The following is an 18894-nucleotide window of genomic DNA, read 5'->3' as shown; positions in this document are numbered from 1 at the left end:
ATATTTGTGCTACTCATATTACATGTGTTACCCTTCTGAAGTGTTTCATTGTAAGGAAACTCACCAGAGGCACAGTTAATTTTGCAATTAATAATATCTAGCTATTAATTAAGAAAATTAATACCATAGATAAAGAGAATATCAAAATCCCTAATTCTGTTATAGTTAGTGGACTGACTAGCACTGATTTGGATGAAGAAATAGCTGATTTCCTAAAAGCTTATGGATCAATTTCAAGAGTAATAAAAGTCACTGATCTTGATCCTGAGTTTAGTGGACAGGTCATTGTTGAATATGAGCATGGGCTTGCAATCCAAGCTCTTGACCCTGATCTACCATGCCACAGGACAAGTTCTATTGATCCATGCATCACTTACCACCTGAGGACCTTGACGAGTGTTTACACCAGTAAAATTGGTGACAATACAACACGATCTTACCTCTGTGAATTACAGGGAATAGCAAAATTGAGTGGTTTAAGTTTTGAAGATGTCCTACAAAAAGAACTAGCGAGGATGCAAGGTTCCATAGGAGCATCAACTGACAGCAGTGAAGAAGCTGCAGTGCATAGCCCATCATCAAAACCTGATGATCTGTTATTGGCAGTGCCACCCAGTGTTAGCCCCCGTGCTGGGCTAACAGCAGTGCCCATCCTAAGGGACCCCCTTATTGATGTAACCCACACTCCATTAAAGCTTGGGGATGTCGCTAATAGACCCATTTTATTGAATTCTGATCAAATGAACCCTCCTGAAGTCCAAAGATTAGCAGTGGAGCATATTGTAAAGAGTGGGGAAGTTGCATCTCAATTCCCCGCACCTACTAAGCTTAGAACCTTCTCGGGCAAATGCCCACGGCCAAACCATGAAGTTGACTATGACACATGGCGCAACAGTGTTGTGCTGCTATTGAAAGACCCTACTGTTTCAGATGTGCATCGAGCCAGAAGGATTTTAGAGAGTCTTCTACCTCCAGCAATTGAAATTGTTAAGCCCTTAGGAGCAGAAGCAACTCCAAGAGCCTATTTAGATCTTTTGGTACTGTTGAGGATGGAGATGAGCTCTTTGCTAAGTTTCTAAATACACACCAAAATGTTGGGGAGAAACCCTCTGATTACTTACACAGACTGCAAACGATATTGAATGCCGCAGTGAAAAGAGGTGGCATTGTTCCAGGCGAATCTAACCGACAGTTGCTAAAACAGTTTTGCAGAGGGTGCTGGGACAACTCGTTTATTGTTAACCTTCAACTGGAGCAGAAAAAAAATGCACCACCTTTGTTTTCAGAGCTTTTGTTTCTGCTACGCACTGAGGAGGATAGACAAGCTGCAAAAGTTAGCAGAATGAAGCAACACCTTGGACTTTCTAGAACAAAAACAATATCTAACCCCCAGTCTGTATATGCTTCCTATTTAAATGAACATGACATTACTGATCATGGTCCCGAGGTCTTTCCAATTGGGACTGAAGAACTAAAGAAACAAATTGCTGACCTTCAGAAACAGCTAACAAGTTTGAAAGCTGCAAATGACGAGAGTTGCAAGAAAGCTTCTCACAAGGCGTCCCAACCCAAGGTGAACAAGCACCAAGAAATGGCTGCAGGAAGCCATGAGCAAAGTGCAGTAGCAGATGGGAAATCCAGACCATGGTACTGTTTTAAGTGTGGGAAAGATGGACACATTGCGAGGTCTTGTAGCGATGTACCTAATGCATTGCTTGTTGAAATGAAAAAGAAGGAATTGAGAGAGAAGCAGCTTTCTTGGGAAGCCCAGCACAGCTTCTCTAACTCTCCACATTTAAACTAGGATCAGTTTCTGTTGAGGGACAAACAGGAACTTGTCAACCATCACGTCCCCACCAAGGAAAAAAACACAGATCGACGATACATTCGCATCTTGCACAGCAAGAAGTCAAACTGCCTAAAGGGTTGGTTGGTCCAAAATGTACAGCTAGTATCCGTGTAGCTGGTGTAGCTTGTAATTGCCTTCTAGATACGGGGTCACAGGTCAGCACTCTATCATTGTCGTTTTATCAGAAGAATTTGCCAAACCATACAATTTGGCCTTTGAACAATCTTCTAGAAGTTGAGGGTGCAAATGGTCAGTCTGGCCCATATTTGGGATATGTTGAAGTAAACATGACATTTCCTAAGGCGATTACAGGGACCGAAACCAAAATTTTAACTCTAGCCTTAGTAGTTCCTGACCTTCGCTCAAATAGCCAACTGCCTATATTGATTGGAACGAACACCCTTGATGTACTATATGAACAGTGCTGTGAAAGAAGAACTATTAAAAATAGCTCAGCTCTCTATGGCTATAAGGGGATCCTGAAAACTCTTAAGTTGAGAAGGAACCAGAACAGCAGTGGCAGACTTGGATGGGTGAAGTGGCGAAGCAACAAACAGAATGTCATTCCCGCAGGTCAGAAAGTTCTCTTAGAAGGCTTTGCGTGTGTGAACCGCATAAACACTGAAAAGTGGGCATTATTAGAACAGCCACACTTGTCTTCTTTACCAGGTGGGCTTTTCCTGAGTAGCTGTCTTCTCTCTCTACCAACACACCCTCCATATAAGTTACCTGTTTTTTTAAAAAATGAGACCGACCATGATGTGATTCTCCCTGCCAGTTGCATCATTGCTGACTTAAATATACCGCACTGTGTGATCAATGGCGCTTTTGATAAAGGAAATCAGTGTAACAAGACTGACGGTTCACTAGCAACCAGTTACAGTGCATCTGCTACAACAAGACTGAACTTACTTTTGATTTTGGTGACTCTCCACTACCTGAAGATTGGAAAAACAGAATTTCACAGAAATTGGGTGAGATGTCTGATGTTTTTGCATGTCATGATATGTATTTTGGACACACCTCTAAAGTGAAACATCACATTAAACTTAAAGATGAGACTCCTTTTAAACAGAGACCACGTCCAATCCACCCACAGGATCTTGAGGCTGTCCGAAAACATCTTCAGGAGCTGCTAGATGCAGATGTAATATGAGAATCTGAATCTCCATTCGCATCACCAATTGTGGTGGTTCGAAAGAAGAACAGAGATGTCAGGTTGTGCATTGATTATAGGAAACTGAATCTACAGACTATAAAAGATGCCTATGCACTACCAAACTTAGAAGAAACTTTCTCTGCTCTAACTGGATCTAAATGGTTTTCCGTTATGGATCTGAAATCAGGATATTACCAGATTGAGTTGGAAGAGGATGACAAGCCAAAATCTGCCTTTGTATGTCCCCTTGGATTCTGGGAATTTAACCGCATGCCTCAAGGAATAACGAACGCTCCCAGTACATTCCAACGTTTAATGGAGAAGTGTATGGGGAACATGAATTTGAAGGAGGTGTTGGTTTTCTTAGATGACCTCATTGTTTTCTCCGAGACACTGGAGGAACATGAAAATAGACTTTACGTGTCCTACATCGTCTCAAGGAATATGGGTTGAAACTATCACCTGAGAAATGCAAGTTTTTCCAGACATCTGTACGTTATTTAGGACACATAGTGACCCAGAATGGAGTTGAAACTGATCCAGAGAAGGTGTGTGCTTTAAAAACCTGGCCACGGCCCAATAACTTGAAGGAATTAAGATCCTTCCTTGGATTCTCGGGTTATTATCGAAGGTTTGTCAAAGATTATTCTAAGATAGTTAAACCTTTGAGTGAGCTGACTTCTGGATACCCTCCCATCAGAAAAGGGAGTAAGAGGACAAAGCCAGGTTGTAATTACTTCAATCCCAAAGAGCCGTTTGCTGGTCGCTGGAAACCTGCTTGTCAACAAGCGTTTGATTCCATCATTGAAAAACTTACCTCTTCTCCTGTCCTTGGGTTTGCTGATCCAAGACTTCCCTACATCCTCCATACAGATGCAAGCACAAGTGGGTTGGGAGCTGCACTTTACCAGGAGCAAGAGTGACAGATGCGTGTCATTGCCTTTGCTAGTAGGGGATTGTCACGAAGTGAAGCCCGGTATCCAGCCCATAAATTGGAATTCCTTGCCCTGAAATGGGCGGTAACAGAGAAATTTCATGATTACCTGTATGGTGCGCCTTTCTCTGTTATAACTGACAATAACCCGTTGACGTATATATTAACTTCTATAAAGTTGGATGCAACCAGTTACCGATGGTTGGCTGCTCTTTCTACTTTTTCATTCAACATTAAGTATAGGACAGGAAAACAAAACATGGATGCAGATGGACTCTCAAGACGACCCCACGGGACCTTGGAGGATGACATTGATTCACAAGAAGAAAGTGACAGAATTCAGCAGTTTACATTCCATCATTTGAGTCCACCAGAGAATGTGAAACTCTTTACGCAAGATGCAATTAGAGCAGTGTGTGATAGACATACCCTTCAGAGAAATGGGGATACAGAAGAAGACAAGTTTAAACTTATCTTAGTTTAATCCCTTGCTCTTGAACCAGAAGCAGTCCCCGATTGTTTTGATCAAGATGGAGTTAGTGATGGACAGATAACTCTACCAAGGATGTCAAATGTAGATTTGGTTGAGCAACAAAAAGAGGACCCAGTTATTGGAAGAGTTATCCCCTTAATTGAGTCTGGGGATATATTTCCCACAACCTTAAAGTATGAGTCCCCTGATTTGCAATTAATTTTGAGACAATGGAATCGTCTGGAATTGAAACATGGCATATTGCATAGAAGACGTCTGGATGGAAAAGAAGTTTCCTATCAACTTGTTCTACCTGAAAAGTTGAGATCAAGGGTGTTGGAGAGCTTACATGATGAAATGGGACATATGGGTATTGAACGAACTCTTGACCTCGTTAGATCAAGGTTCTGTTGGCCGAGGATGGCTGCAGCTGTGGAACAAAAGGTGAAAACTTGTGGTCGATGTGTGAGGAGAAAAGCTCATCCTGAAAAAGCTGCACCTCTGGTGAACATTCGTACCACCAGACCGCTAGAATTAGTTTGTATGGACTTTTTGTCATTGGAGCCTGACAATCGTGACACTAGAAATATCTTGGTCATAACTGACAATTTTACAAAGTATGCTGTTGCCATCCCCACCAGAGATCAAAAGGCAGCAACTGTAGCTAGGAGTCTTTGGGACCATTTCGTTGTTCACTATGTTTTTCCTGAACGTCTACATAGTGACCAAGGACGAGATTTTGAACCCCATACTATACGTGAACTGTGTGCACTTGCTGGAATACGGAAAGTAAGAACCACACCATACCATCCAAGAGGGAATCCTGTAGAGCTTTTAATAGGATCCTTCTGAGTATGCTAGGGACTTTGAAGGAAAAAGAGAAAGCACACTGGCGTGATTTTGTGAAACCATTAGTCCATGCCTATAACTGCACGAGGAATGAGGTGACTGGATTCTCGCCATATGAACTGATGTTCGGAAGACAGCCCAGGTTGCCCATTGACATTGCGTTTGGCCTACAGCCAAGAGGAGTGGAACCCAAGTCACACTCGCAGTATGTTAAAAATCTGAGATCATATTTGGAACAAAGCTACCACATTGCCACAGAGAATGCATCGAAATCGGCCAAAACGAATAAGAAAATATTTGATAAACTAGTCCGAGAGTCTACTTTGCAAGTAAGAGATCCTGGTCCGTAATGTCAGTTTACGTGGAAAACAAAAGATTGCAGACAGATGGGGAGCCGACATACATGTTGTTGTAAAACAAATGGGTGAATTGCCGGTGTATGTGGTCCGACCAGAGAATAAAGACGGGCCTCTCCGAACTCTTCACAGAGATCTTCTGCTGCCCTGTGGGTTTTTGCCTGCACTAGAAGAGAAAGAAACCACCTCTGGGAAGACACCGGTTAGACGACCAAGGACGCGGCAGAATCCTTTCCAGGATGGAGAGAATGAACCGCTACATGTGGAATCTGAGGATGAAGATGAATACCCATTGTATTTGCACAAAAATCCCTCAATGAGAGATATCATTCAAAGAATCATTCAAGTTCATGATTTCTATGACCCAGATAGACCTACAGCTGTACCGATCTCTAGAGAAGAACAAGCGCATGCCGCGGACTCGGATGACCCGTTGCCCTGTACAGGTTCAAGTTTAAACCTGTATGCTGAAAGTTTTCATCCAAATGCTGCTGAAGCGAGAGAAGACATTGGAGACTTACCTGAAGTGAACCCAACTTCTGCTGAAGAGCAAGAAGATGACACCGGAACTTGCATGATATGAATCTAACTAATGATGAGGAGCAAGAAGTTACAGGAAACTCACTGGAAGGCTTAACTGAAGTGAATCCAAGTGATGATGATAAAAGAGAAGAGTTTAATGGAACAAGAAACATAGCCATAGAAATTGAGACAAAGAATACAGAAGAGAATAATCCACCTTGCTGGGACGTTAATGACACTTCTGTACGTCGATCCACGAGGTCGCACAGAGTGCCAGATCGCCTTGAGTACCAACAACTAGGGAATCCCCTTTCCTCAGTCATACAGTGTTTATTTCATGGATTGAGCACAGCTATTATAAACTCATTAAATGGGTCCGAACATCCTACACTTATAAAGAGTCTGATTCCTGATGCCACCCAGGTTGTTTAGGTAATTGCCATGTGAAAATGTGAAGGGACTCACATATATTCAAGAGGGGAGGATGTAACCCTGTTACAATTCTTATGTACAGAAGGCAATGGGATTAGGAAATGAGTGTTAACAGGAAGTCCCGCCTTGATTGACGGTAGACACCCTGAGAAGGAGATGAGAGCGTCCATTTTGTAAAAGTCGCATGGGGAACTCGAGATTCTTGATTGCTGGACCAACTAAAGTTTGTCTCACTCTAAAAAGCTTTTGAAGAAGTCTTTAGACCAGAGACCGATGACGATTTTTTTTTAAAGAGGGAAAAAAACCCTAGTCGGGTTTTTTTTTTCTGGAGTTGAATTCTCCTGCAAAGGAGTGGCGAGCCTACCTTATTGAAGATACACTGAAGATTTCTACTCTGGAATTTTTTTTTTTTCCCCTTTTCTGGAATTTCTTTTGGATTTCAAAGGACTGTTTCATTCTTCTCGAAGTTCTACAGAGTGGTAGGAATATCGACTCATACTACATACACACCAACAAGGACATTGATTTCAAACTAACTGTATTATTTTAGACAAGAGGTACTGAATATATGTTTATATGGTACATATATGCTAGCTGTTAAAAAAAAACACACTGAACATTCTTTTGTTAATTTCTCGTTATACTAACCGCTCATACGAATCTAGAATTATAAGTAGCCAAAGGTGGGTTACACTTACAAGAGCTTTTTGCATCATCAATGTGAGAGTAAAGATAAATTGAGACCAATTAGATTATTAGCCTGACCTTCTACACCTATATGAGCCTCCCTGCTGTCAGTTGCAATGTGACGGGCAGGCTAGTTGAGTTCATTGCTGCTGTTAATAAGATGCACTGATTTTTTGTTCATCACAGGGAAGCTTGCACAGGTCTTGAAGGTGAGACTAATAATCTCTTCCCTTTCATTTTTAGACAAATGGAAGCAAAACAAGAATTAGAAACCAAATAACATGAATGATACTTACATGAGAGAATTATTTAATTGTGTACATCCTTTGGTATGTATCCACTTCACACAGCTGTCTAAATGACTGCTTGAGAAAGATTCAAATCTCATTGAAAATGCACTTCTTTCTAGTCTGTTTTTGTCATGAAGGCAGTATGTGAATGATACAGAACCTCTTGTACTGTGTGCCACTTATCCTGTTGTAATGAAACTTGCTGAGGACCTTCTTCAGCACAAGTTATTAGGTGTATTTTAATCTTGGGGTATGTGGGGGCTGTCTGACTGTCTTTCACATACATGTGTACATGTTTCTACGGAACCCGTTGTCAAATTCTTATGAAACTGAGGTCTTTCTTTAGCATAAGTTAGAGAGTTTCATAATATGGGGGTATGTTGAGGCTGTCTATATGTGTGTCTGTCCATTTTAACGAAATAATTTGTTATCCAGTTATGATTAAAATCACATACTCCTGATAAATTGACTTTAATTTGAAGTATCATAATCTGAGGTACAGTATATGGAGCCTGTCTGTAAGCCACACTAACATATATATATATATATATATATATATATATATTTTTTTTTATATATATATATATATATATATATATATATATATATATATATATATATACAGACGTGCTCAAATTTGTTGGTACCCTTACAGCTCATTGAAATAATGCTTCATTCCTCCTGAAAAGTGATGAAATTAAAAGCTATTTTATCATGTATACTTGCATGCCTTTGGTATGTCATAGAATAAAGCAAAGAAGCTGTGAAAAGAGATGAATTATTGCTTATTCTACAAAGATATTCTAAAATGGCCTGGACACATTTGTTGGTACCCCTTAGAAAAGATAATAAATAATTGGATTATAGTGATATTTCAAACTAATTAGTTTCTTTAATTAGTATCACACATGTCTCCAATCTTGTAATCAGTCATTCAGCCTATTTAAATGGAGAAAAGTAGTCACTGTGCTGTTTGGTATAATTGTGTGCACCACACTGAACATGGGCCAGAGAAAGCAAAGGACAGAGTTGTCTGAGGAGATCAGAAAGAAAATAATAGACAAGCATGGTAAAGGTAAAGGCTACAAGACCATCTCCAAGCAGCTTGATGTTCCTGTGACAACAGTTGCAAATATTATTAAGAAGTTTAAGGTCCATGGAACTGTAGCCAACCTCCCTGGGCACGGCCGCAAGAGGAAAATCGACCCCAGATTGAACAGAAGGATAGTGCAAATGGTAGAAAAAGAACCAAGGATAACTGCCAAAGAGAAACAAGCTGAACTCCAAGGTGAAGGTACGTCAGTTTCTGATCGCACCATCCGTCGCTTTTTGAGCGAAAGTGGGCTCCATGGAAGAAGACCCAGGAGGACTCCACTTTTGACAGAAAAACATAAAAAAGCCAGACTGGAATTTGCTAAAATGCATATTGACAAGCCACAATCCTTCTGGGAGAATGTCCTTTGGACAGATGAGTCAAAACTGGAGCTTTTTGGCAAGTCACATCAGCTCTATGTTCACAGACGAAAAAATGAAGCTTTCAAAGAAAAGAACACCATACCTACAGTGAAACATGGAGGAGGCTCGGTTATGTTTTGGGGCTGCTTTGCTGCGCCTGGCACAGGGTGCCTTGAATCTGTGCAGGGCATAATGAAATCTCAAGACTATCAAGGCATTTTGGAGCGAAACGTACTGCCCAGTGTCAGAAAGCTCTGTCTCAGTCGCAGGTCATGGGTCTCCAACAGGATAATGACCCAAAACACACAGCTAAAAGCACCCAAGAATGGATAAGAACAAAACATTGGACTATTCTGAAGTGGCCTTCTGTGAGTCCTGATCTGAATCCTATCGAACATCTATGGAAAGAGCTGAAACTTGCAGTCTGGAGAAGGCACCCATCAAACCTGAAACAGCTGGAGCAGTTTGCTCAGGAAGAGTGGGCCAAACTACCTGTTAAAAGGTGCAGAAGTCTCATTGAGAGCTACAGAAAACGTTTGATTGCAGTGATTGCCTCTAAAGGTTGTGCAACAAAATATTAGGTTCGCGGTCCCATCATTTTTGTCCATGCCATTTTCATTTGTTTTATTATTTACAATATTTTGTTGAATAAAAAATCAAAAGCAAAGTCTGATTTCTATTAAATATGGAATAAACAATGGTGGATGCCAATTACTTTTGTCAGTTTCAAGTTATTTCAGAGAAAATTGTGCATTCTTCATTTTTTGTGGAGGGGTACCAACAGATTTGAGCACGTCTGTATATTGTAACAGACCAGGGGGAGGAAGGGGAAAGATGTAGTCAAGGAGGGGCCAAAAGACTACATTCCCCAGAATGCCACTGGAGGGAGTCAGGATGGGGTACACCTGGCTCTAATAATAAAATGAATGCCACCTGCCTGCAATTAGCAGGCAGGTATTTAAACCAGGACAAATGTTTGTTCGGGGCAGTCTCCAGTCTGTGTGAGGAGACACGGTAAAGAAGCCTGTGTGGTTTTGTGAAGGTAGTGTGAAAACCTTTGTGTCTGTTTGAAGAATTGTTATAAAATTGGTAAACGGCTTAGCCGTCCGATTTTAGTTAGGAACCAAAAGAAAAAGTTTAGTTAGCGCTCCAAAATGGAGTTAGGTTTTTGTTTGTATTCAGTTATTATTTCTGTAAATAATAAAATTGCACGAAAGTGCTTTAAAACCATCAATTCTTGTGCCTGGGTCTGCATAAAAAAAAGGGGCTACGAACCAAAAGTGGTTCAAGTCTTTCACAATATATATATATATATATATATATATATATGTATTGTGAAGAATGGTCAGGCTATAGTAATAGGAGGGAGTACCAGGGACGTGGGGAAACTGGTATTTCGCCCTCATATAAAAGAAAACAACAAAACTTCAGTTCCCAAAAGCCCGAGCACAGTAGGAGATCAGGTGACCTGGTAGCAGGGGAAATGGACGATAAAAAGGACCCCCAGAGTGTACAAGTGTGGGTGTAGGAGCGTGTAGCAAGGACGCAACTGGACAGGGTTATGAATTACTGGTGATAATACCAAGCAGGTGAAGATGCGCTGTGTATTTACAGAGGAAGATAGTACCCGGGACTTTTACATAACCCTGTGCATATGTCTAGCCAGGGCTTTTACATAGAGAGCGAGTGCTGTGTGAAACGGATACCTGGAAATTACCGTGTTAAGGACTGTGTTATTATTTTTCTTGAACAAACACACAGAAGCTAAAGTTTTTAAAGCCTGTGTTATTATTTCTGGAACAAAACACACAGAAGCTAAAGTGTTGAAGGATTTGGTTTGGAACAAACACTTAGAAACGAAAGTGTTATTATTTGGTTTTGAAGAAACCCACAGAAACCAACACGTTGTAGTTTGTGGTGTTATTTGTGAACACACCAGGCTGTCTGTTAAAAATCACCGCTCCAGGGACAGAGTGGACCACAGGCGGTCCCTCCTTCAGCAAGGGGAAAATTAAAGAACCTGGAGAAGCGGACAAAGGATTACAAAATTGATAATTCATGGAGGGCTGCCAAAACGTGGACACTGTCTATACTTACCTGTGAGGCTGTAACTGTGACCAGTGTCCACCAGACGGCAACTGGGAATACCTGCTGGCCCATTTGAGTTTCACCGAAGTATAGTGAAGAAATATACCAGAGTCTACTGCACTCAGTGGTCTGAACACGAAGTGACTGTTTTTACCTGTTAGAAGGTTAGCTTCTGCAGGGCTAGATAGGGAAAAGAAAAACAGTTCAGTTAGTGCCCAGAGGGCAGGTTTTCTTTTGTTTCTTTTGATTTTTTTCTTTATTCATGTTCAAATAGAAATAAACTTATCAGTTTATTATAGTGCTTTCATCCTGTGTGCTCTCTCCGACTGTCAATTTGGCTTCCACACACATATATATATATATATATATATATATATATATATATATATATATATATATATATATATATATAGAATTTTAAGAGAAGCAATTATTGTATTGTGATGAAATTTGGTTTGGGCATACAGTGCCTTGCATAAGTATTCACCCCCCTTGGACTTTTCCACATTTTGTAGTGTTACAACCTGGAATTAAAATGGATTCAATTGGAATTTTTACCATTTGATTTACACAACATACTTAACACTTTGAAGGTGCAAAATATTCTTTATTGTGACACGAAAGTTAATTAAACAAAAAAAAAACATTTGTTGGTTGCATAAGTATTCACCCCAGTGAGTCAATATTTGGTAGAAGCACCTTTGGCAGCAATTACAGCTGTGGATCCTGCAATTTTTGCCCATTCTTCTTGGCAAAATTACTCAAGCTCTGTCAAGGGACCGTTGGTGAACAGCAATTTTCAAGTCTTGCCACAGATTCTCAATCGGATTGAGGTCTGGGCTTTGACTGGGCCATTCTAATACATTCAAGTTCTTGTTTTTAAACCACTCCAGTGTAGCTTTGGCTGTGTGTTTAGGGTCATTGTCCTGCTGGAAGGTGAACCTCCAACCCAGTCCCAGGTCTCTTGCAGATTGAAACAGGTTTTCCTCTAGAATTTCCCTGTATTTGGCTCCATCCATCTTGCCCTCAATCCTGTCCAGTTTCCCAGTCTCTGCCGATGAAAAGCATCCCCATAACATGATGCTGCCACCACCATGCTTTACCGTGGGGATGGTGTTCTCAGGGTGATGAGCAGTGTTGGCTTTGCGCCACACATAGCGTTTTGCGCTAAGGCCAAAAAGTTCAATTTTGGTCTCATCAGACCATAGAACCTTTTTCCACATGTTTGCTGTGTCTCCCACATGCCTTTTGGCAAAATCCAAATGGGATTTGATATGGGTTTTTTTCAGCAATGGCTTTCTTCTCGCCACTCTTCCATAAAACCCAGCTTTGTGGAGTGTCCGGGTTATAGTTGTCCCATGGACGGTTTCTCCCATCTCAGCTGTGGATCTCTCCAGCTCCTTCAGAGTTACCATTGGCCTCTTGGTTGCTTCTCTGACTAATGCCCTCCCTACCTGGTCACTGAGTTTTGGTGGACGGCCTTCTCTAGGCAGAGTCGCGGTTGTGTCATATTCTTTCCATTTTTTAATAATGGATTTAACGGTGCTCCGGGGGATGTTCAAAGTTTGGGATATTTTTTTATAACCCAACCCTGATTGGTGCTTCTCCAGAACTTTATCCCGGACTTGTTTTGATAGCTCCTTGGTCTTCATGATGCTGTTTGTTTAGATATGCTCTCTAACAAACTCTGTGGCCTTCCAGAAACAGGTGTATTTAATCTGAGATCATGTGACACTTTAATTGCACACAGGTGGACTCCATTCACCTAATTATGTGACTTCTGAAGGCAATTGGTTGCACTAGAGCTTATTTAGGGGTGTCACAGCAAAGGGGGTGAATACTTATGCAATCAAGACTTTTCAGTTTTTTATTTGTAAATAATTTTGAAAAATATGTAGATTTTTTTTTCCCCACTTTGACATTATGGACTATTTTGTGTAGATCAGTGACAAAAAATCCTAATTAAATCCATTTTAATTCCAGGTTCTAACACTACAAAATGTGTCCAGAGTCCAAGGGGGGTGAATACTTATGCAAGGCACTATACTTAAGCACAAGCTATTGAGATTTTCAGAATATAGGGGTGCAACAGGGTGTTTTGTTACTGTGTGGTTATCTGCTGATAGACGAGAGAGACACAAAGGTTTAAGTTGAAAATGCCTCTCATGTCCAGGTTTTATTGACAGAAAACAGGCAGTGCAGTGGTAGGTGGCCACCACTAGTGTACCAGCAGTGGTAGCCCTAGTGCGAGAGGACATACACCCAAGTGTACATGGATACAAAAATACAAAACAAAACACAGTAGGTAAACCAGCTAAAATCAAGTTTGCCCTCAAGTGGCTCAGTGCTGCTCCCGCTAAAAGGGAGGTCCCGCTCCAGAACCTTCTCCCTAACACAAACTCTAAATACAATTATTAGGTTTTGGTTCACTCACCCTTGATCTACACGCAGTCATGAGCTTCACGCTGCTGGATGAAGACCCCAGGACTGACTTTACAGTCCCTTTTTAAAGGCATGTGGCCACCTGCTGCACATGGATTTCAATTAGGCAGGGAGGGAATTTCCCTGCCATATCTAACACAAACTTTATTTCCAAATTTAACAAATGTTGTTTACAAACCCAACAAAAACACATTATTTACAAGTGCAGGGCCTCAGCCCTGCCACAGTGGGTAAATAAAAGCACCTGTCCGTCTGTCTGTATGTCAGATGTACATTTTGACATGTGCATACAGTAGATATTGGCCATATTGATCTACAGTACTTTCTCATGTTTCTGGTAGCATAAGGTTTTTATTTACAGCCATGGCAGGGATGAATGTCACGGAGATGCTGGATATTTGCAGTTGGTCCGAGTAGTTCCAAACGCTCAAATGTTTAGTTTCTTTTTTCTTATGACCTAGGGCAGTGCTTTTAACTGTTTAAAACATGCCCAGCTGGAACTTCTAATATCTCTTGCACTTCCCTATTTCAGTCAGTGGACTCCACAGTGCTGTCACTGTAATACTGCAGACTGGACAAATATCAATGTTGGAGCAATAGCACTCAGACCTATTCAGAATGATTGCATTTATCATAAAAGGGTAAAATGGGGAAAATACCACTTGAAGCTACCTGCTGTTTTCTATATCTGTGTATTCTTACAGGTATTGACCCAGACCTACTTGTATTTGGAAAATACCCCACCTCAAGTCTTTGCCTGTGGACCAACCTGTCGTCTTCAAGATTCAACAGCTCTGATTCCTTCTCTTCTGACAAGAGGCAGTTCCACCGGCTGCCATCCTCCTCCAACCCTGCACAGACCTCCCCTCCAAGTATCCATGACAGCCTCCTACCCAGCACTAGCTGGGAACCAAGCAGCAGCAGCAGCACAGCTTCTACCCCTGTACCTACCATAACTACATGGGCCAGTTCATCCACTACAGTGGTTAGTGTCCCTAACGAGACCCAACCCACAATAGGCTATTCTAGTTGAACCACAACTTCCACTCAAACCTCCACTCCCAGTTCTACTACCCCTACCACTGCCAGCCTTTCTCCGGAAACCCACCCACAGTTCACCACAGCCTCTACGATAACCAAGCCCTTCTCCAACATTGCTGCTATACTGAGTCATTTTGACAGCAGTAAACAGTATCCCAATGAAACCAAAGGCTATGTCAGCAGGAACCACACTTCTGAAGGGGAGCCCAGCACTGTCACCATTCTGGGAGGTGGCTATGGACACGCTGCTCGTTCCCGTGGTGATTTGCTGTGCCATGTTTTTTGTGTGCTGTTGCACCGTACTCTTTGCTGCAGGTCGGCGCAGCAGAAAGAGAGGTCGCTACAAGCCAGTGTGGAAAGCGGATGAGCGTTTGATAAAATACGTGATGGTTAGGGAAAGCCTGTGATTCTAAACTGAAAGGAAGTTGTGCAAAGGAAGGTTGATAATGATTCCCCTTTAACTTTGTCCTTTCATTCACTGTCCCCCTCACTATAAAGAGCCTTGAGATCACATTTTTTGTTTACTTAAACTATTTCAAAAGCGGATTTTTAAATGCATTTATTTAAAAAAGTTGAATCCTATATTTAAGAATAATTTAAAATTTCAAACTGTAAAATGTTACCAGTTTTAATCATTTTGAAGGCAATGCCCTACTTTAATTTCTGTTTCTCTTCTAAATTTGAGAGAGACCTCGAAGATGGTCGATACAGCCTTCTACTGAAGTTAAGAAGTTATATTTGGCTGTGAAACTGAACATCACTGTGGGACTAAATATTATATTACACAATCCCTCCCTTGGGGTGTTTTTTTCCTTCTGTGTAATACACCAGCATAGCCAATATGCAGGTTTGATTGCCCAAAAATGTATCCGTTCAGTAATGGCTTCCCAGACACCCACAGGGGTGTTCCACGAGTTTGTGACAGTCTTTAATGTACTATTTTACAATGCCAAAGACATCACAGGAAAACAAGTTAGAAATGGACATGTCGTGATCAGTCACAGAAGCCAGATTGGAGAGGGTCGAGCAGAGAGTGGTTGGACAGGATAGCAGAGAGCTGGCGGTGTACAGCCCACTCAAGGGTTTTGGAGAGGAAGGGTAGGAGGGAGACAGGACGGTAGCTCTGGAGGGAGGTGGGGTCGAGGGTAGGTTTTTTGAGGAGGGGAGTGATAGAGGCTTGTTTGAAGGCAGAGGGAAAAAGACCAGAAAGGAGAGAGGTGTTGAGAAGGGAGGAGATGAAGGGAAGTAGAGCAGGAGCAGCAGCTTGAAAGAGGTGAGTGGGGAGGGCGTCCAGGGCACACGTGGTGGGTTTGTGACCCTGGAGCAGGGAGGAGAGGTCAGAGTCTGAGAGGGGAGAGAAGGTGGAGAAGGAGGGTGAGTTAGTAGGGGATGTAGTGGGTGTAGGGGTTGGAGCAGGAAGGGGTGCGGGGGAGGGAGAGGTGTTAAAGAGTTTGTGGATATCTGAGATTTTAGAAGAGGCAAAGTCATCAGAGGAGATGGAGGAGGGGGGAGGGTTTAGGAGGGAGGAGAAGGTAGAAAATAGTTTACGTGGGTTGTCAGTGGAGTTTCAAGCCTTAATCACATTCCTATCAATTAATGTTACGAACTTTTGACAGTGTCAAAGTGCTTAACTCAATTAACTTTTAGCTAGGGAAAATGTTTGTAATATAAATCCATGCAATAAATGTTAAACATGTCTATTAATTGATTCATTTCCCAATTCAACTGAAAACTGTACTCGCAGAGAACTTTGGATTTGTCAGAAACTAAAGTGGATTAATTAGAACACAGTTGATACAGTAGTTTGTCAACACAATTTGGCAATGTATTTTGAATCAATATCATGCAATGTTTTAGGTGTTATTGTGTTAAAAAAAAAAGCCACGATTTCTCTTTCCTAACAATTGATTACATACCGACTCACCACTTAACGTTGTTAACCAATTACTTAGAGGAACATAAGAACATAAGAAAGTTTACAAACGAGAGGAGGCCATTCGGCCCATCTTGCTCGTTTGGTTGTTAGTAGCTTATTGATCCCAGAATCTCATCAAGCAGCTTCTTGAAGGATCCCAGGGTGTCAGATTCAACAATATTACTGGGGAGTTGGTTCCAGACCCTCACAATTCTCTGTGTAAAAAAGTGCCTCCTATTTTCTGTTCTGAATGCCCCTTTATTTAATCTCCATTTGTGACCCCTGGTCCTTGTTTATTTTTTCAGGTCGAAAAAGTCCCCTGGGTCGACATTGTTAATACCTTTTAGAATTTTGAATGCTTGAATCAGATCACTGCATAGTCTTCTTTGTTCAAGACTGAATAGTCTTATTTTGATTCATCATCAATGATTTGTTATTATTTATTGCATGAATTTATTTTAGGCAACAATTAAGCAGGGAGACCGACTTCTCTAGCAGATACGTAACTTATTCTTTTGGGAAAACTTATTTTATATGCTACCAAACTAAACCTTGACGGTTCTCAAACAAGCACCTCATTGTTGTCAAATTGTTTTGCACTGCTTATTGCTACAAGTTTACTCAGCAAAATAAAATCACATCTTTAATTTGCAAGTTACTGCCTCTAACAAAAAGTAAATTGGTAATAAAAATGAACACACCTGATTTTAAAAGAATCACACACTGCACGGCTTCAGTATCAAAGTTCACATAGCCAGGAAATTAAGTTTATTATTCTAAAAGGTATAGGAATATATTTACTTAAAACATCAGTAGATATAATCTAGTTCATGATACTTCAGAGTCATCTACTAGACAGTTTTAAAATCTGAGTAATGACAGATTGTTGTGTGTGTTTTATTACTACATGTGTTGGCTGCACAGTTATGAACAATGCGGAAGTACGGCTCTGTGTAGCTTAGGATGAATGATAGGTTTGTATTTATTAAAAAATGTTACAGGTTTTATTTTGTTTAAAATGGCAGTTGTTGCTCAATTCAATGCGATTAGCAAAATAAATATTCAAGTTATGTTTCATCAAAGCAATATTTGTACTTTTTATGGCACATACAGCATAGGTCTGAAATCTACAGTTTTTAAAGAAACATGTTACAGCAAGCATGTCGTTTCATTTTAAAACATGATATCTGGTACTACAATAGGTTAAAGATGTTCTCAGTTTGCTTGCCTTGTTTTCCATGAAGTCTGTTATTGCTTTACATTCTTGGTCATTTCAAATCAACAGTGTCTTCTGGGTCAAGTCAATAACGGATGGAGCTGGTTGGTTATTGACAGGAAAGAATGTGAATAGTGAAGACTATGTATGGAACTATTTTGTTAGCTACAATGACTTTAAATTCTTACTGCACGAGTAGACATGTTATTTAAAAACTTTGGTGTGCGCAATTATTGCAGCAATTCCCCCACAACATCAGGAGAACTGAAGGTCACAGGGCATCTTCTGATCCCACGACCAAGCTAGTTGCCTCTTAATCATCCAGAATCCAGAGGGCCGGGTACCGGCCTCTGGAGGACAAACGCCTGGCCAACAGGGTGCGCAGGAGCACAGTCGCTGTGTGTTTTACCTCCCTAACCCACAGGAGCGACAGACTCCCCCCACCCATTCACCTTCTCTATCGGAAACATCTCTTACCCATTTGTAGCTGGGCAGTTGTTCAACTATTGGTCTACTGCAGCTTATGTGCACTTAGAAAAAAAATACAGCCCACCTACATCAAACATTATGGGATTAGTGACTTTTAAATGTTGCCACATTTTGGAAATAAAAGCAAGTGGGTTAGTTCAGATGACTGAACAGTGTAAATGTTGCAAAGATAAAATGCTCACAGTGGATGTTTTCTCCAGTCACTGAAGCCCAAGAACATTTTAGAAACAAATTGGTGCAGCTGGAATAAAAAAAGGTATCATTCTGAATCTTCAATTGTTTAATACAATTTTTCTATATGTAAACAACATAATGTTTATAAAACAAGCCAACAGGACAAGGGAAATGTTTTGGGTTAACAGTACAGCAATCTTAACTGAGTCATGTTCTGCCAAGGCAATGTTTTACCCCAATCCTATCTCTTGCTAAAAAAACATATACATGTCAACTGACGTCTCATTCAAGTCTTATTTATTTACAAAACTGTACTGCAACAAAAGAACCATCAGAGTATGGTTCCCAGGGGCTACAGCAACCCCACTCATCATACAAGGTCAGAGAGAGACACCTGGGCCCTGCATCCAGGCTTCTGTTTGCTGAGGTGAGGACATTAGGTGCTTGGGACAGTGGTTGCACATCGAGTCAGTGTGAGGTTGCAGTGGTGAGGCAAAATTCTAATCTGAAATTGAAGAAAATGA

General features: G+C 41.0%; 1 protein-coding gene across 1 annotated transcript in view; it reads left to right on the top strand.

Annotated features, from left to right (window-relative positions):
- LOC117414546 (MANSC domain-containing protein 4-like) overlaps nt 1–14818 on the top strand; it is a 28936-nt gene extending 14118 nt beyond the window's left edge. Inside the window, exon 4 of the mRNA XM_059027856.1 lies at nt 14240–14818. Within this exon, the coding sequence (XP_058883839.1) occupies nt 14240–14568 (329 nt within the window). The 3' untranslated portion in view covers nt 14569–14818. The remainder of the gene's footprint in view (nt 1–14239) is intronic.
- Nucleotides 14819–18894: the final 4076 nt, after the last annotated feature.

This window comes from Acipenser ruthenus, chromosome 7 (assembly GCF_902713425.1).
Source record: "Acipenser ruthenus chromosome 7, fAciRut3.2 maternal haplotype, whole genome shotgun sequence".
Classification (NCBI taxonomy): Eukaryota; Metazoa; Chordata; class Actinopteri; order Acipenseriformes; family Acipenseridae; genus Acipenser; species Acipenser ruthenus.
The sequence above is the reverse complement of the archived record's forward strand: the minus strand, read 5'-3'. Positions and strand labels throughout refer to the sequence as shown.